Raw genomic sequence first — 20,966 nt, 5'->3', positions numbered from 1 at the left:
TACGTTAAAATAGAATTGATTCAACAAGAAATTTAATGATAAAACTCTTTTCTCAGAGCGTTCCATGGTCTGTTATAAGAATAACAAGTAAATGGTATTATGGAAACTCAAAACAGATTGTTCCTATCAAGGGCGGCCCTAGCCTTAAATTTGAGGGGCTTTAAATTTTTTATGGGACCATTTTGTAGTCGTACCTTGTCTGCTTGAAACACATATTAAATATAAGGTGGTTCCATTTTTGGGGGGGGGTCATGAGCCCCCTCGGGACCGCGATTGGTTCCTCTATATATATATATATATATTTTTTTTTTTTTTTTGAGATAGAGCAATACAAAAAATTATTACCTTCAAACAATAAAGCATGTATAGATAAAATCTTAGTATTAGCATGTTCCTGAAGTGGCGATACATAGAAAAATGGAAGATTCCTTGATTAATTTTAAGAAAAAAAGTCCTATAAACATGGGCCCGAAAACACTTTGTTTTCGAGATATAGGGTGTTTCTTGTAGTTCTTGTGGGGATGATTATACCTACCAGTTTTTTGAATCTTTATTAATCTTTGCTACAGATTGGCTAAATGAGTACTAAATCTTATAATTAATTCGTTCATCACACCTTACTAACTGAATCTTTATAATAATTTGGATACAATTATTATTACTACAAAACTAAATAAATCAAAGTGTTGTACTGCACCAAATTTTCTTTGTACATTTATTTAAACCACCAGTGATTCACCAAAAAAGTTCTGGAGGAAAGAAGCGGGTGCTGTTCCAGAAAAAATATCACCTTGTAGGTTTGCATAATCAAAATCTGCATATCACATAATGACAACTTCAAATTTTAAGCCAAATTTAAGTTAAATATCTTGTGAAGGGAAGGTGCTATGAGAAAAAAACTTGAAACAAAAATCAAACTTTAATACCCTGTATCTCGAAAACAAAGCAGACCCATAATTATAGGACTCTAGGCGCATTCGCCATTCTGAGTCCTACTCTTACAGAATGGTGAATTAAAAATTCATTCATTTGCATTTCTATTGCCGAATCAACCTTCCTTTGCTCTTGGCTTGGTATTCAAATTTAAAATCATTGTATTCGCGTCTCTTGACTATTTTTTTAACAGCAGTTTTTGATAAATTCCATTCACTGCCCACCGTTCTCGATTTTTTTTCTGGGTTCAATTGAATTTGGATCAGAACATTGATATCGTTGAAAGACTTGTTTTTTCTTACATACACACCAGTAAATTTGGATAATCACCTGAAAATCAACTTTGAATGACATTGTATGACATATCGTTGAATTCAGCGTTAAAAGTTATTTCAAAAAGTGTCATAAAATATACAGGTCCGAATTGAAAAAAATGAGGTTGAGGGTGGCCCAGAGAGTACGAAACATTGGATACGAAATCTGATTACGTCAAATTGAGGATAATTTACTGTCGAATAAAAAATTCCTGTAACATTTTTTAATAATATTCGAAATAAAGTGGGAAGAAAAGAAAAATCAAAATGACAGAATTTACTTTTCTCATGATATCTCAATGACCGGCCCTGATAATCTCGATTTGTTTGAACTGCTTGATAATGCTTCTATGCATGCAACTTTTTCTCCATTTGACCGACCTTCTAACTCTTATGGTTCAAAAAAGTTACCAATACAATGCCATTGAAAAAGTGGCTACTCTGTATGATATATATATATTCTTTTGAGAAAGAGCAATACATAATATAAATTTCAAACAATCAAGCATATGTGTCGATGAATCTCAGTATTAGCAGAGGAAATGTAACCTACTTATGAGATACTTAAAGTAATAAACCAATGCTATTTCAACCCTATTTCAAAAGGATCTCCAATAGGAAGTTCTTTCAGAAAATATTTATGTTAAGGCGACTTGAAAACGATGAGGTTTCATTCCTTTGAGACGTAGCGCGAAAAAGAATGTGATATGTTTTTGTTTAGTTCCTACGATCATTATGCAATTCTTCATATTTAAACTCGCTTATTCGACGGTTTTGTATGGAGATATTAAAGGTGGAAGTGGTTATTCTGCATATTTCCGATTGTTCGTCGAGATTTATCGTTTCTTTTGCTTTATTCGAGTTTTATCAACGATGTCACTCTGGTGATAGAATAGTAGTGCCGGTCTTAAATATAAACAGATATCGGTGTTATGGCTTGCTTCGAAAATAACATACAGATTCCATCGGCGGTCTTTACATACAACAGGAGTAAGGTAGGATTTACATATTTGAATTCATTATTTGAAATATAAAATATAATTTGGAATATAAGAAATAAAAATATAGTGAAAAATCATTTTTGAAAATAAGCTTTCATTCCAATCTTCTAAAAGAGAGAAATAAAGTTACAATCAAAGTAAATTCATCAATTCATTTATTTGTATTAACAAAATTATATGATATAAAAGCTTGTTGCGAGATTTGATTTTGAGAAATATTAATGAATATTCATTAGGAGAATGAACCAATAAACCAAGTGGTTAAGTCAATATCGACAGTACTAAACTGCTTTTCGTGTCTTGTAGGTACAATCCCTGCGTGAAACAAATCTCGCCACAAAATTTGATGGATTTTCTTCGATTTTAACTTCATTTTCACTTTTTTAAAACATTGAAATAAAAGCTTATTTTCAAAAATTATTTTTACTATTTATTTATTCTATACCTATTCTTCATTTATCGTTTATCAACCTATTAATTTCATTCAATGCTTCAAGATTGCATGCTAGTTTAGCAGTTAATTTACTACAGTCTATGTCATCAACAAGGAGATCTTCAAGTGATTTTGTGTACAGTGCAAGCCCAGTATATAAAAATTGGCAACTTCCTTCTTTAAGCAGTACCATGACAATATTTTGCCTAAAATTGTATTGATTTTGGTTTGATATAATGAATACCATCTTTACCAGAGTCTATCCGCAGGGCCGTCGCTAGGTCACCTAGGGCGGAAAAATTCAAGGTCAGCATTCCAAGCTTGATCAATAAAATTCACATGTGTAGAAACTCAAAGTACCGAATGAGCATTAATTCGGTCAGCAACAACAGGAAGGAATACCGACAAATTCACTTAGGCCCGGTGCACACATCCGACTTTTGCAGTTACGACACCCGTTGCGGTGTCGTACCTATTCAATGCACACTACATACGACACCGTCGTGGTTGCGGAGCCGGATCAATTCACTTCAATGAAGAGCTCAATATCCAATTCCCTCTCTGCCATTGTGCGAACTCACGACAAACGTCGTATGTGTGCGCAGGCCAATTTGGAATAGAGTACTGAGAGATCGCATGTACGACTGCGGCACGGTTGCGGCCTAGAGGGACATGCTACCAAAAAACGACCGTATGCTGGCAGTTACGACGTCGCAACTGCACGGCGGGTAGTGTGCATGCTCCCATTTGATTCTTTGTACCACAGGCCGCAAGTACGACACAGCAACGGTGTCGTAACTGCAAAAGTCGGATGTGTGCACCGGGCCTTAACGTCGAAAACCATCAAAGGTGCCGCATTATGCATTACACTCATCAATATCCAGATGTCGCGTAATCCACTCATAGTGATGTTTACGTGTTACTGACTCTGAAAAAAATCACATGCACTCATCAGGCTTGTCGGCGTTCACTTTGCTAAACGTTGCCGAATATTATTGCCACTTGGGGCGGTTTCTGGATTATTGTTCTTTTCAATTCTCCGATCAAAATGTTGATTCTTCAGAATGGAATGCATACGAGAAACGATTCCATTTCACCATTTTCAACTTATCCTTCTTACGAAATATAAGAAGTTTAATTATTTTGTACCACATAATTATTAAATTAACTAGTGTAGGACTGGGCGTATTCGAATTCAAAATAATGGTTCATCTGCATAATCCGATTGTTTTGCACGATAATCTTTAAGAACAAATGAATGTTCAAGTTTTTTTATAAAGCCAGAAGAACCTGAAACCGAGGCTTAAAGATGAATGAATTAAATATATGTATACATTTTTTTGATTTCAATGAATTTCACGAATGAGTTTATAATGGAAAAAAGCATAATTGAACAAAATGTCATTGGATACAAATTCACAAGCTCAGGTTTTCTGGAGGATGAAGTGAAGAAACAGACCAACAAAGTCGCTGCCATCTCAGGACATCTGTAATATCCAATGTAAAATACAGATTGTGAGTCAAGGATATACAAAACATGTATAAGACCAAATATGACATATGGCGCGAAAACAAGAGCTGAAACATCAGTGACAAAGGAAATTTTAAGAACAAACGAGATGAAGACTTTGAGGCCAATCGCAGGATATACAGGGTGTTTCCTAAACATGCGGCAAAAATTCAGGGGGTTGTTCCTTGGACTATTTTAAGCATGTTTTGTCCTTGGATGATTTTTGAAAAACCTCTTTGTTTCGAAGATACAGGGCGAACAACTTTTTTCATATTTTTAAAATTAATAATAGTTTAAATAAAAATGCGTACCGCACTGTGTTTACTAAGTAGGTACAATTTATTTTTAAATTTGTTTAACAACATTCCAATTACTAAAAACGGCCAGTTTTTTTTAAAATCATTAGTTTATGCCACTCCAGTAGAAAATGTGGAAGACTTGCGAAATCGGATCATTGCTGGGTGTAACTTAATAAGAAATGATCCTGGTGTTTTTGAAAGGGTTCGGCAGTCAATGAGGAGAAGATTGGATGCTTGTATGCTGGCTAGAGGTGGTCATTTTCAACAGTTTTTGTAGGTTGAGTTGAATTTTCATGTAATTTTTCATAATAAAATGTTATTATCTGAAATTTTGTTTCCCCTATATCTTCGAAACAAATAGGTTTTTCAAAAATCATCAAAGGACAAAATATTCTTAGAATACTCCAAGGAACAACCCCCTGAATTTTTGCCGCATGTTTAGGAAACACCCTGTATACTAAACGTTAGGCAGAGGAGCCAAACAGATGATGTTGTGAGGTGGGTAAGGGGGAGAAGAAGACAATGGAACCAGCACATAGACTGAAGTCCAGACAGGATGGCGAATATTACAGGAGATAACATACCTCATGGAAGAAGACCATTAAGACGCCCACCAAAACGATGATAAGACAGCTGGCAATCTACATCCTAGGAAACAAATACATAAGGAAACCGGAATTAAACAGGCAATGTGCCTTATAAAAGAGGAAGAAGAAGAAGAAGTAGGCAAAGTCCACTCTCCTCACTTACTCTTTGGACCCTTTCTATGATATAACGTAACTCGTCCAAACTACCAGCAAGCACTACCGTGTCATCGGCATATCTGATATTATTCTCTCCATTCATCCTGATGCCTCCAACTTCCTCATCCAAAGCTTTTTTAACACTTTCTCCGAATAAATATTAAAAAGCAGAGGGGATGGGACACATCCCTGCCGTACCCCCTTCCTAATTTCTATGCTTCTGTAAACGAGTAACCATTTTTCAACCTAGCTGATTGCTCCCAGTACAGATTAGCTACTGTAGTGATTATCTCTGCTCAAGAGATGACGTTAGGGGTGTCGCGACACACTTTGCGTTGGCCCCGGCGGATTTATAGGGGTCGCCGCGTTGCAGCAGAGCCACCTCACAATTATTACTTTCAAGATTCTGTGCACAGTCCATTGTAGATAGGGTGAACGTGTGTGCATTGATGTTTCTTTATAAAATAGTTAATGGCGGAATTGATTGTTCGGAGATTTTGTCTAGTTTGCCATTTCTGGTTCCCCGTTTGGGTTCCAGGAGTGAGGAGGTGTTCTACTGTGGAGCGGGGAGAACAAATTCGAGTCGTAGATCACCAATTTGTTATTCATGTAAGTTGTTCAACTCGCTCGCAAGTATATGTGACATACATTACGATTCTCCTCGGTCCATCGTGGAGGCCTATTATTTTCACAGCTCTGTGAGCTGATCTTGGGTGGGGTTGGTGTATCTCTCTTTTTTTTTATGATTATGTACATTGCCATTCGTAATGATTGTTATATTGTTAAAATAATGTTATTGAAGTTGTGTTTTCCTGTAATTGGGGGTCAACCCTGTTGGAAATAAAGGACTTATTATATTATTATTATTATTATTATTACCTCTCCACGATGGTGTGAGAGGATGTATCTTAGGTAGAGATCGCTGGATTGCCTAACTGATGAGACTCCACCAGATCTCGGGACCAGCCAAACTACCATTTGGATGTCCTTATAGTCGACGCCTATATTTTGGAGTTTTTCAAAAATTAGTTAGTCCTGCCTAAGATTCATAGAAAACCTGGTGTTAGTTCACTTATACCTGTAAAACTTTCAGACAAAACGGGAGATTTTTCAGATTTATACCTACTTGATTTCGAGAGATCGCATCTGTTTCAGATGGCGCATACAGCGTTTATATTTGACATTTCTCGACTCTCGTGACTTTTGAGTATAGAATAATAATATTTTTAATTGTATGCTGGTGACAATCTTCTATATTCTGAATAGGCTAATAGCCGTCTGTCATTATATTCCATTAATTTCATTAAAAATTCGATATGAACTGATTTGTAATTTATTGTGAAAGTTTCCGTGTCTCAAATCATTACTTCATTTTCAAACGGCGCCAGACAGATAGCGGGAATTCGAACAATTCTGAAGTGAGCCACCTTACAGAACTCTTGTAAGCAACAGCTGTAATATTTCAAAAAGTCTGAAACAAAATCAAATCAGTACACACACCAGGGATTCTATCCATCATAGTCGTGTATCGTTTATTTTGAGTAATGGCTTAATTTTACTTGTCAAATGTCAAAAAATGACAGCTTCAAAACTGACAGCTATCCAGATAGCAGGCTATTCAAAATTCAAAATCTTATCGCAAAACTCTATATTTTAGCATATTATAACAATTCCACTTTTGAACGCTTGTTCAGCGAACAAATCTCTCTATAATTACTTCATAATTTCTATAATTTTTTAATTTTACTTCTTTTATTTCTTCTTCAAAATTGGAATAATTTGTTATTTTTGTCTTTTCATTTTCATCATGATTTATTTTAGAAATAACTTCTTTAAGCGTCATTTATGGTATTTTTTATTCATAATAATGAAAATGCCTCCTTAGTTAAAAAATCAGGTGATATATTCTTATTGGAAAATAGGTCAAAAACTCCATAAAGACGTCTCACATAAAACAATCCAGTTGGATATTTTCGTATGTATCAAGTAGATCAATTTTTATTCGTAGAGGGACAAAGAATTCATAGAACGTAGAAGTTACTCCTTGACAATAAGCCTAAATTAATAACATATTTGAAGTAGTTTGATAACAAAACAACATACACATGTTTTTGACATGTGCTGAAAAAATTAACCAGGGTTTTTATAATCACCTCAGGCAGTAGTTGTTTAACCACTTAAGGGAAGAGTTACACCCAGTGAAAAAATATTATTATATTCAGTGTAATATAGTTTTATAGAATATTATTATATTTAGTATAATATATAAATTCTACATTCGTTCTAATGAGTGTGAAAGAGATATTTTTATCCTATATTTTAAGTGGAGCTGACACCTCTCAAGCTGTGAGTATTCTTAAAATTATCTAATCCTAGTCAACTACCAACGTTGTTATGGCATAGTTTTGTTAAGAAAGTATCCTATCTCAATTGGAATAAACTGTTTAAATTGAATACATATTTCATAAACGAAAAAAAATCCAAGAACTATAAGAAGCTGTGAATTTTACAGAATGGTATAATATTCTTCTGTTTTTTTCAATATCAAAGAATATCTAAATTTATTGAATGGGGTGAGATGATTATTTATTCACACTGCAACGTTTAGATGTTGGTAATAATATTCAATAGTTCGTAAATATGAAATCATCAGGTGTAATGCCTTTTGCTGAAAAAAATCTTTGTCCGGCGTCAACATACGTTAGTTTGATAAATTTATAAATTTTTCGGTAGATTTCAGGAATCGGAATCAACGATTTTTGAGAATTACTCTGTACGGCGGAAACATGGCTTTTTCCACAATTAATTCTTGAAATCTACAAATTTTGAGAAGTGAACTCGGTAAATTTTAGTGGGTTCATACACTTCGAATTATATTCTTCAAAGATATCTAATCTAATCTAATATTACCTATGTCTTGTTAGTTGAACTTGCTAGAACTGCTCTATTATGATTATTGATATATGCTTTCTGAAACCTGTGAATTGGAGAGATTGATCATTTGTAATTAGTTTTTCAATATACATATTTCCTACCAGAATCATTATAATAAGAAATGGTGAAATACTTGCAATTTCTTCTATTATATTTTCTTTGACCATTCTCATTTGTCATTTCTTCTAGTCATATGGGAACTTATTAATTCTTACATAGGTATATTTTCGAATAGGGTACCATCTGTAATATTAAATACAAGGTCCATGCAATGCTTACTTTTTGAAAGATACGAATGTTGATGTTAGATTTCTTAAACATATACGTGTTTTTCTGGTATCTAAAGAAATGACAGAAGATTATAGCTGTTTGCGTTGAATGTTGAACATTTCTGTTATAGTGAATTCTATCTGTAATAATGGACACAAATATATCATTCTTGTGTTTGAAACCAAATCCTCCAATATTTCTGCATTTTTTTAGTGGTCTCTCTTAAATCTATAATTTCCATTCATCATAAAAAATTGTTCCCAGATAGAATTTTTTACTGTATATGGATCAATATTCAAAGAAAGAAGCACATAATGAGGCCGAGTCGTTTAGTTTTCTGAAAAATAATACATGTACCTACAGGGTGTCCCCAATTCGATGCTCATCGAGAGCATCTCGAGAACTATTAGACTTAGAGAAAAAATCTTCATTCTTCGATCTATTTTTCCGAATACTATGATATCAGATATCAGTTCTTAAATATCTTGCTTCGTTCTCGAGTTACAGGGCCGTTTCTGAAAAATAATTGTTTTCGTATATCTTGATTTCTGTTCGAGATATTCAAAAAATTCTAAAATATTTTTTCAGTAATTTTATGGTTTATTTGATACCCATAACAGATCATAGAAATTAATCACCGTTTTAGGGATATGTAGGAGAGTTGTTTTTTGAATGAGTCACCCTATATTTTTCAACGCAGTATTTTTAGCCGCAGGTTTGACAAAAAGCATTCTGTTACCGGTTTTTCAAAAATGTCATCCGTTTTAAAGATATTGAATTTTTCGACTTTTAACTTATATAATTGTTTAATTGTAATCAAGTCATATATAGGCTCCATTCAAAAAACACCAATTCTTTGCTACATTTCTAAAACGGGAAAACGATATTTTCGAATATCTTGAACAGGAATCAAGATATAGCGAAATATTTGAAACATTCATTTTTCAGAAATGCTCTGTAACTCGAGAAAGAATCAGGACATTGACGATCTGAATTCATATTATGTATTTCGAAAAAAGAAATCGAGCGTCCTTGAAGATTTTTTTCTCTAAATCTTATATTTTCCGAGATGCTTCCAGTGAACCTCAAATTTGGGACACCCTGTACAAAATGTAAATTGTGTTGGCCTCCTTGATTTTCAATGAATACGAAATCATAATGAAGATCTCGTGGTGATATGATTATTCAAGATTCTCTGTTGTTAATTATATATGAAAAAAGTATTTATACAGTAGATATGGTGAAAATGTATGGAATACATTCATTTTTTCAAACAAAAACAATTTTGTCAATTATACTCAAAAAGGCCGGTTCATATTTCTGACTCTGATTTTTGATATTTATACAAAAGGGAATATGTCATTGGTATGTATGGTATGATGTAGTAATCAATTTTTTTTTATGGGAAAGAATGTCTAGTGACACCTCAATTTGAAGGTCTGTCAATTACATTACTACTATTTATACAGGGTGAATAGGAACACGCATGGGCGCCCGCAGGGGGGGCCAGGGGGGGCCATGGCCCCCCCTGAGATTTTGATTGTCTCATTTTTCATTATTTATTTTCATTTATTTCATTATTTTCATTTATCGTTTTTCAATAATTTTCATTTTGCCCCCCCTGAGAAAAATTTCTGCGGGCGCCCATGGGAACACGTTTATTTATTTTAGTATGATAATTCTTTATTGCTCAAAATTTTGATGCACCTAAAAAATTCCAATGTGTAAAAAATATCTACTCAATCAACAATGAAAATTCTTACTCTTCTTGCGTGAATAGTGCAAATACTAAAAGCCAATGATTTATCGAGCTTCTTTTATTGTTTTATAATTTTCATGCAATATTCACTTTGGCTCATTTTTCTACAGTAGAATTTGGTAGAATCTTAAATTTTTTTTTAAACCTATGCTCAAAATTCCAACAATTTTTTCTTATTCTTTTTATGAGATCAACATGAAACTTTGCATGAAGCTTGGAATTGTTATTTCACATCTAAACGTGATATTTCATAAAAATCGATGGTTTTGAAAATATCAGGAAAACAAAATTTCGGACTACCAACTACGGAAAACCCTAGTCGGATAAGGCCAATTCATGAGCGTACCCAGTGAGATGCAGGGGGGCCAGCTGCCCCCCTCCCCTGGAGGAGAACATTGATCCTTTCTGAATTTTTTTGCTGTAATTCAATACAATTCTTCAAATAACTATTTCAATAATAAAATAGTATATTCTAAAACAAGTTGCAGAATGGGCTCCTATTACAACACGAATGCGAAATTCGAAAACGAGCGACGAAGGAGCGAGTTTTCGAACGCATGAGTGTTGGAATGGCCTTTTGCAACGAGTATTAGACGATATTTTCTCTATTTCAGTCAAGTTTTGTGAAATATTGTCGAAATTCAATGAAAAATGCATATTACACATCCAAGTGACATTTGTATTGTATCTTGGTAGTTGGTGTGACTGTTACGAAAATTGACAGATTACGGAATATGAATTTGAATCGTATGTTTCGAATTTTGAAATAATTGACAAATACGCATTAAATTCGTTAATTATGTCTGACGAAATCGATTTATCACCACAGGAATTAAGAGAAATTACGAATAATGTTGCAGATCATTTCACTATATCCAAATTATATCATTTTGACAATTATTGACGTTCGTTGAAAATTGATAGGATTGGAAGTCAGTATAGACAACCACAAAACGAAAAAGATAACTGAAAACGATGCTGTAATGAGTTCATTACATCACTGTTTTTAGAACTGTAATGAACTCATTACGATACTGAAATAGAGAAAGATACTTACATTATTGAAAATTGTGGAATTAATTGATTAATCGGTTTTTTTTTAAATGTTACAACCTGAACGATCATGGTTTTAAATTGTCGGCTTTTATAGTTTTCAAAGAATACATATAAAATAGTCAACTATGACAGACAGATCAAAGTTTAAAATAAAATTGAACTGTTTATGACTAATATTGTAGATTGATTTGAGTTGTCTAGACAAATGAAGTGCACATAACATTTACTTACATTTCTATAGGCATGATAAGACTAGTGTGTATAAAGTATGATAACTTTTGGGGTGCCTAGTGCTGTGCATAGGCGTAGCCTGCGAGGAGTCTAGGGATATTATACCATTTCAAATTGTATCATTCCCATTGGAACACCCTTTTCTCAAGTTCATCTCGAGTAATAATAACAAAAATAATAACCATCTTTATTCCAAATCACCCTGTTACAATATATAATTGATCAAATGAATTGGTACAGTGTCAATGAAAATAAAAATAAATTCATATGCAACAAAAATCATCCATTGAGTATGGTTACATTTCAAGCAGAAACTTGAAGACTTCCTTCTTGAAATTTTTGATGTTGTCTATTTTTTGAATACTGGTCGGTAGTGAGTTGAATAACTTTAATGTTCTATATCTAGCCTGCTTCTGCGAAGTAGTAAGATCATGCCCGGGATATAGGTACTTAAAATTCATAGTTTCATAGTATGCCTTCTTATTTTCATATTCTTCAAATAGATGTTTATTTTTAACATAAAAATGAGGCATTGCTGGATGTATATGCCATATAATGTGAGAATCCCATTTTCTTTGAAGAGACCTCTGCAGGACTGCCTATAACTGGTTTTACATAGTAGTCTTATGGCTTTTTTTTGTATCTTGAATAATGATGTTATATTTCCTGATCCATAAAACATAATTCCATATCGTAGTTTTGCTTCTATAGTTGAATAGTATAAAATTTTAAGTATGTTACTATTCAAATATTTGGTCATAATTCTGAGGCAGTAAATGGATGATTCCAAGTTATTCTCTAATCTTTGAATATGCTCTTTCCAATCAAGATGTTGATCTATATATACTCCCAGGAATTTGGTTGATTCTGACATGGTAAATTTTTTTCCTAAAAAGATTGTGTCTGGGTTTTCTATTCTTGAATTAGTAGGGTGGAAAAGAATTACTTTAGTTTTGTCCTTATTCATTATCAATTTGTTATTTAGGAACCATGATTCAGTCAATTGCAGTGTTTGGAGTGAGATCTGCTTCAATTCTGGCCACTGATGTTCAACTGCTAATATATTTGTGTCATCTGCTTAGTTTACAACATTTATATTTTCATGTTTCCAATGTTCTTCGAGAAAAAGATCATTCAAATATATAATGAAAAACAAGGGTCCAGCTATACTTCCCTGTGGAATCCCCATTTTTATTGTTCTCATCTTTGATCTTGCTTCCTGGTCATCTGTCCTGATCTGAACAAGCTGCTTTCTGCCTTGAAAATACGACTTCACCCATTGAACTGGCTATTGAGTAAACTCAATACAAAGTCCTGTGAATTCAGTTAATTTTCAATTTTGTTGGATATTTGTGGAAAATAATGGTCTCTACATATCTTTCCGTAATAATTCCATATTGGTTGGATAATTGCTTTCTTAATTACTTTATTGTAGATCATCTAGCTATAAAAACTCCGGAATTATGTGATTCAAAATCAGTGTGTTAATTTAATTGCAGACTATCCTTCCTTCTTAGCCTGTTTCAGTTTCATCGTGTGTGATTACTCAACATGCCGAATATACTCTAATCAGATTGATTCCACCCGTTTGAAAGCATCTTTTGAGTATGGAACTTATTACTTTTACTCACAATCTGTAGGTTAACTATGGGTTTCTAACCTTCAAAGCAGTCGGGAAGCGAATCATTATTTCTTACTTCATACTTTCCCGGTTAGCAAATGTCACTTTTCCGGCTAGCAAGTGTCACTTTTCCGGCTAGCATATGTCACTTTCCTTACCTGTACATGTTAATGCCACCATTGTCACCTATCTTCTCTATGATCAAAACCATTTTGTCATATCCAATCTATGGTTGAATCAACTAACCTTATGTTGCCTATAGCAACGAACTGACAAGTTGCTTGAAAACAATTTGTAATGTCATAATGAAATTCAATGTAAGTAATAATTCTTTCAAAACCTGATTACTGAAGTGAAAAATTATGAGTAAAATAGTAAACAAACTTCGGGAAAAATCATTCCAGCCTCGCGTCTGCAGCATATCTTGCCGCTCAGCTGTAATAGATCACTTCCTCACTCGGTATGTAATATACTATTTCTCCCAATTGTTCTCCTCCTGTTCAACAAGATATTGGATTTTTGAATGAAAATCCATTTTAGATCATCTTCTCCAGCCAGAACTTTTTTGCCTGATATTCAACTTATAGTAATTTCATATTCTTATTTATCATCTCTTTACTATTTGGTCTATAAAGAACTAGGAGAATATGTTTCAGAGGGATTGGTGAATTATCCGAGCTGTACAATCTCATTAATAAATTTCACACAGTTTTCTGCCATCAAGCGCGGTCACAGGAGGGGAGGGGTCAAGGGGGATATGACATCCCCCCCCCCCCCAAAATGAAACCACCTAACACTTATGCGTTTCAAGCAGACAAGGTACGTTAGTTGTCAATTACAAAATCACATCATTTCCGTCGAAGTATACAAAAATTATCCAATTGGTACACACACGTGTAACAGCATAAATATGAACAAATTATCTCCAAGAATTGATATCTGAACGAGTTCCCTTCTTCAAAATAGATAAGAATACAAATCCTCATCCCTAAAGAACGTGTTTCAACTGAAATTGCTTATATAATTTCGGCTATACCTGTAGTTGTACTGTCGGCACGTTTGAATGTTTGATGATTTTATTACTCTTGTTGTTGCTGTTATTGGTAGACCAGAAAGGGCAAATTTTTCTGGAATTTTTTCTATCTGAAATTTTTTCCGAGATCTGAGTAGGAAAAAGAACATGCATAATATGTTTCGTGTTTCAACTGAACTGTAACTGTTACTGTCGGCTCGTTTGAATGTTTGATGAATTCATTACCCTTTTTGTTGTTTGGGCAAATTTTTCTGGGTTTTTTCTATCTGTTTTTTCCGAGATTTGCATCGTATTTACTTTAGTCATCTTTATAATTAGTTTATTAATTGCTACCTGAATGGTTAAAACCCTAATAAGTATATAGATTTTTATACATAGGCGTACAACTTTGTTTCCGCTGTTTTGTTCCCGAAATTTGAGACACTATTGTTGAAAGCTGGTTATAGATTTTTGATTCAGAGTAATGTCCATTGCTGGTCACTACTTTCTCCCATCCTTCGGGCAGTGTACGAATCCCGCGTTGAAAAAACTGGTCATCCTTTGAAGCGTACCACGAATCGATCTAATTTTTTACTTCTTGATAAGACCGGAAGTGCTGGTCAGCCAGGCCGTGTGCCATTGATCGAAACAAGTGATAGTCCGAGGAAGCAACGTCTGGAGAATACGGTGGGTAGGGTAGGATTTCCCATTTCAACGTTTCCAAGTATATATGTCTTGACCACTTTCGCAATATGGGGTCGAGCATTGTCATGCTTTATCATATCTCTCGTTGTATTCAGGCCGTTTGTCTTTCAATGCTCGGCTCAAATGCATTAATTGCGTGATAAAGATCGGCTGTGATTGTTCCAATCGGTTTTAAAAAATCATAATACACAACACCGAGCTGGTCCCACCAAATAATAAGCATATCCTTGGAACCGGGAATATTCTGTTTGGCCTCGACGTGGACGCATGGCAGGGATATCCCCATGATATTCTGCGCTTAGGATTATCGTAATGAACCCATTTGTCGTCTTCAATCATAATGCGATGCAGAAATCTCTTTCGTCCTTGTATTGCAAGCAGCTGCTCACAAGCAAACAAACGCCGTTCATGACTTTAAGGCGTTTTTGAATGGTCTGTTGCGTCACTCCTAATGATCCCAATTCTTGTTGCGTTTGACACGAGTCTTGATTCCAATTCTGCATCTTCGAAAATATTCTCTCTTCCACCGACATGCCATACTGGTCTTCGACGTCAAATTTACCCTTCTTGAAGCGTTGAAACCACTCTCGGCACGTTCTTTCACTAATAGGGGCCTCACCATAGGTATTTGAGAGCATTCAATGAACCTCAGCAGCATATTTCTTCATATCAAAGCAGAAAATTAAAACCTCCAGCAAATGACGAGAATATGGCTCGTAATTTGACATGTTTAATCGAGAATAACTTTATGATGCAGACAGAAATCGAATAATATTTCGATGGCATTATGTTTACAAATCCCTTCGCTTAATGTATGACATTTAAGATCTATTTATTTCGAATATCACTTACCGCTACAGCCATCTATTGCAAAACGGAGGATAGAAATATTGTATAAATATACATATTTTTGAGATGTTAGGACTTGATATCGGTGTAATCTGGGACTTGTAATTGGTCCCATCAAAATACTTGAAACCCTGAAAGGCTAGAATCACCCTTGTCTGCCATGCACTTTTTGTACTCTTTCTTCTGTGTTTTTCTGAGATTTAACAAATTTCTTCCATATATCCAATATTCACATTTGAAGTTTAGCAGTTTTTCCATAGAGCTTCCCATAGAAAATTGAAATATGTACGTCCACTATGAAAAAATCAAATGAATTTGAAATTTAAATTTGTGGATTAACCTAGTAATAACCTGGTATAAACCTCGAATATTGAGAGATATTGATTTCCTCGATCAATTTACAAACCCCTTGAAACATTAAAATCTAATCAATGTTACATAATAAATAACTATTCTAATGAATTTATTTGTCTCTTATTGGATTCAGATCACAAATAGTTTTCTCTGTTAGTAAGAAATTTCAGATACATTATTTCTTATCAATTGATGTAATGAAACACTGTCAAAATGCATAGGAAACGAAGTTTTATTATACTATTTCAAGTGATAGAAAGCGAACATTTTGAGATCACTAATTCTATAGCAGGCGTGGAAAGAATTTGATGTTGCAATCGACGAGAAATCGACAAACCTAGATTTTCTTCAACACTGCGGGCCTATTCAGCATCAATATATAACGACGCACACGGTTTCGATTCTTCACTCCACTAATTCGTCCCAACAGCTTGAAATTTTTCACCAGTTTCACTATTGTCGTCCGAGAAGTGGCTTCACGACGACCCTTCAGTTTTTTGAACTGTGACTGCAAATTATTCACCATTTTTGTATTGAATTTTAACAATTTCAATGCGTTGTTGAAGCGCGTGCCTTTCCATTTCTAATAATGGCGTAGTTCTTACTAGTCAAATGTCAAAAGATGAGAACTTCAAAAGTGACAGAGTTGTCTAGATAGCGGACAATTCAAAGTGAAACATCTTATTAGAATACATTGTATATTCTCACAAACTTCTCTACTTCTACTAGCTTTACGACTAACGAGAGTTCACAATCATGATCGGGATATACTATACTTGAGCATAATAAGATACACAATTGATACCTAATCTGAATGTTTATCTTAATAATTGCTAATATGTTCTGTTATCACTAATATAACATTCTGCAGATTACAATATTTGAAATTTATCACGATGGTCAATAAGAAGAAATGATGAGTATTGTTGAGATTATTCAAAGTAATGATCCAATGTTGAGAGGTTCAAATTTACATATTTGTGAACTTTCATGTGTTTTTATCGGAAAAAAAATCTCTGTGCAGTGAGTAACTTTAGCATTTTCTCCCCAATTATCTCTTTTAAAACTTACTTTTGCTAATAAAATATTCATCATCTAGAGCCTCCAGTATGAAGGTAATAACTTGTTTTTCGAAAACTTCAAACTTCTTTGCCTTGTAGCCTACGGATGACCGTTTTAAATGAGCCCACAACTTCAAATATCTTCCCATATCTACGTCTTTTTCAACATTCATAGTTGCCTTCCGCATGGAATATACAGACCTGACCAGAGTGTAGAACTCTTCTTGTTTTAGATAATCCAGCAAAATGAGCTAGTAATACATTCTCGAAAATGTCTTTCAATAATCCATAAATCGTTTTTAAAATCCTTCATGTTTCATCGAGACTTCTCCGGCATCAAATTCAACTCAATATGTTTTGCCACCATCCTTATTTCTGGAGCAGTACGTACTTCTAAGTCACTATCACTGTCCATAATATAAATATAAAGATATTTTTTCACAATACTGTCAGAAATTCCATAAGTTGTCAAACTGTAATTATCATGGAAACCTACGTTTCCATAGCAACCAACTATTCCAACAATTGCGATTTTTATCGAATTTTGTTTTAATTCACCACTATAGTAGAAATGAAAAGATTGTGGATTTTAACGCCTCCAATCTCTCACTTTCACCACGGCCCTGTGAATATGTAAGCTTCTAAGAAATGTTTTTGAATACGCAAAACTGGCGCATTCACCATTTTGCATTCGCGCGCTCATTCTTCATACAATAATGTAATAACAATGTCTGTTATTTTCCAATTTTGAGGCAGAAACGGTGGTGATAAACGATAAGGTTTGACTCACTGACACGACTGCGTCCTTAAATTCATTTCTTTCCGTCCATCTCGCCGTCCGTACACATATTAAGTCGGAATCATTACATACTTAATACTTTCCCAGCTAGCAAATGTCACTTTTCGGCTAGTATGTGTCACTTTCTTTACCTGCCTATAAAGGGTGTTTTTTTGGAGCTATAGAACTTTGAATTGCAATAAAACAACGATGGATTATTCGATTGACATGAATTTTATTTATCCGCAAGATAATCTTGTGGCATTACATTTTAAACATGATTTCTGACATATGACCGCCACGGCTGCCTCGGATGTAGTCCAATCTGGACGTCCAATTTTCGATGACTTTTTCCAACATTTGTGGCCGTATATCGGCAATAACACGGCGAATGTTGTCTTCCAAATGGTCAAGGGTTTGTGGCTTATCCGCATAGACCAATGACTTTACATAGCCCCACAGAAAGTAGTCTAGCGGTGTTAAATCACAAGATCTTGAAGGCCAATTTACTGGTCCAAAACGTGAAATCAGGCGGTCACCAAACGTGTCTTTCAATAAATCGATTGTGGCACGAGCTATGTGTGACATATTGCGCCGTCTTGTTGACACTACAGCTCCTGGACATCATGGTTGTTCAATTCAGGAATGAAAAAGTTAGTAATCATGGCTCTATACCGATCACCATTGACTGTAACGTTCTGGCCATCATCGTTTTTGAAGAAGTACGGACCAATGATTCCACCAGCCCATAAAGTGCACCAAACAGTCAGTTTTTCTGGATGTAACGGTGTTTCGACATACACTTGAGGATTAGCTTCACTCCAAATGCGGCAGTTTTGTTTATTGACGTAGCCTTTCAACCAGAAGTGCGCTTCATCTTTGAACAAAATAAAATGGACGTAGTGCGCGATACGTATTCCGCACAGAACCATTATTTTCGAAATAAAATTGCACTATTTGCAAGCGTTGTTCAGACGTGAGTCTATTTATGATGAATTAGGGATGGGCAATAAATATCGATATATCGAAATATCGATATTTTTCCAGAAAATTTTCGGTAAATATCGTCGGTATTTCCTAATTCGATACTATCGACTGCCGATATTTTTGCAACCGATATAATCGATATATTTATATAGATTTCAGAGTATCAAATTCGATATTTTTTTATATTTCGCATTATGATTTCGACCTCACGAAATATATTATACTTTAGTTCCAATAGTCGAAAATCCTGATTTAGCGGACTATAAAATAAATATCGAATTTTTTCGATATATGTAGCAGTTTTGAAATTCTACTCATCGAAAATAAAAAGTTATGTCTCGATCTTGCTGAAAGCTCAAGAAAAAAAGACAATAAAATTGTAATAAAATTTAACGGCTGTTGTTAAATACCTTCCTTTCTGTACATAAACGTCCTGAACCATTTATTGGTTATTGCTGGAATTTCCAAGATCCCTTTTACCCAAGGTCTATAGATTTAGTGTAATCTATAGACCTTGCCTTTTACCTACCCCATATTAACCCATACAATAAGAAGCATTTTCAGTTTTGAAATTCTACATATTGAAAGATGGCAAAACTACTAAATATGATGTTTTCAACTGAATCTGGTCACGATGAAACTGGATTTTCGTCTAATGGAATTAGAGCATAATATGTTTCGTGTGGTCAAAATCATAATGCAAAAGATTAAAAAATATCGAATTTGACACTTTCAAATAAATATCGAGTATTTTCGATATGTAGAAAGTACCTACTTCATTTTGAAAATATTTTATAAAAATGGAAGCAAACTACTAAATGTGTTTTCAACTGAATCTGATCACGATGAATCATAATGCGACATATTGAAAATATCGAATTTGAAACTCTGAAAAACCTAAATATCGAAATGTAAATCGCAAAACAGAAATTGTGCATACCGAAAATAATCTGGATTTTCGACTAATGGAAGTAGATCAAAATATGTTTCGTGTGGTCGAAATCATAATACGAAATAATGAAAACTACTAAATATATCTTTTCAACTGAATCCCGTCATCTGAATCTTATTATTCTCCTCTATGATAGAAAAACTTTATTAATTCAACAAAATTTTCCCACACTAAAATATTACAGCGATATATATCGATAAATATCGATATATCGATATTTTTATTCTAACATATTTCGATACATTTCGATAGTGTCAGAAAATATCGATACAATATATATCGATAGTTTTCTGTTCCTTGCCCATCCCTATGATGAATTGCCAAACCAAACTGAGAATAAGTCACTTGACAGCTGTTAAATCGGTCGCCATCTTGAACAGAAATGCCAACTTAAAGTTATATACCTCGAAAAAAAACACCCGTTATTATTGCCACTATTGAAATTTCATTATTTATGACATTGGAAATATCAAAATTGATTTTATTTTCAATATTTTTAGCGGAGATAGAATTGGATATAAAAATTCTCATATCCCAAAATAATATAGCTTGGTATGGAACCAAAATGAAGATGAAAATATAGTCAACATTATCTGTTCATGAAAATAATTGAAAAAATAATTTTTTTCCATTATCATATTGATAATTAATGAAAAAACAACATTCAGCAGTTGCAAAAACCAAAACCACATTTCCAAAATGTTCGTAAAAGGAAAAAATAAGGTATCACAAAATAAAATAATTCTACATAAAATAAAATAATTCTACATAAAATGAAATAATTCTACATAAAATAACAAAAATAAAGAAAAGGAGCAAAGAAGTTTTAACTTATAACAGTCATTAAAAAAATATGCCAGAAAACGTTATAAATGAACGAGTTGTATGAATAAACTTGGGGCAAATTCATATTTATTTGTTAAGGATGCAGCTAATGCAGATACTCTTGCATTTACTCTTGGTTGAAAGCTGATTTGGCTCCAAAAATATATGGGAGGATAATATTTCATTATGGTCTTCAACTCTCCGATAAGTTTGGCGGAAGTCGTCCATTCTTTCGTCGCTGATTTTGTTCGACTACAAGCCATGTTGAGAAAATGGAAGCCAATAGTCAGCTTTGGGTAGTTTTTTCTTGTAAAAACAGTTGTTTTGAAGAGCAAGTCA

At 33.9% G+C, this 20,966-nt stretch overlaps 1 protein-coding gene across 5 annotated transcripts in view; it reads left to right on the top strand.

The window, feature by feature from the left end:
* The first annotated feature begins 2,093 nt into the window (after positions 1-2,093).
* LOC123682589 overlaps positions 2,094-20,966 on the top strand; it is a 143,958-nt gene continuing 125,085 nt past the window's right edge. For 2 of the 5 annotated variants that reach the window (XM_045621303.1, XM_045621301.1), the window contains exon 1: positions 2,094-2,242. In XM_045621303.1, coding sequence (XP_045477259.1) covers positions 2,180-2,242 — 63 coding nt within the window. In that variant the 5' untranslated portion in view covers positions 2,094-2,179. Of the gene's footprint in view, positions 2,243-7,387; positions 7,580-13,394; positions 13,422-20,966 lie in introns of those variants that run through there. The other 3 variants (XM_045621305.1, XM_045621302.1, XM_045621306.1) reach the window with 2 other exon arrangements.

Source organism: Harmonia axyridis, chromosome 6, assembly GCF_914767665.1.
Source record: "Harmonia axyridis chromosome 6, icHarAxyr1.1, whole genome shotgun sequence".
NCBI classification, from domain to species: domain Eukaryota; kingdom Metazoa; phylum Arthropoda; class Insecta; order Coleoptera; family Coccinellidae; genus Harmonia; species Harmonia axyridis.
The sequence above is the reverse complement of the archived record's forward strand: the minus strand, read 5'-3'. Positions and strand labels throughout refer to the sequence as shown.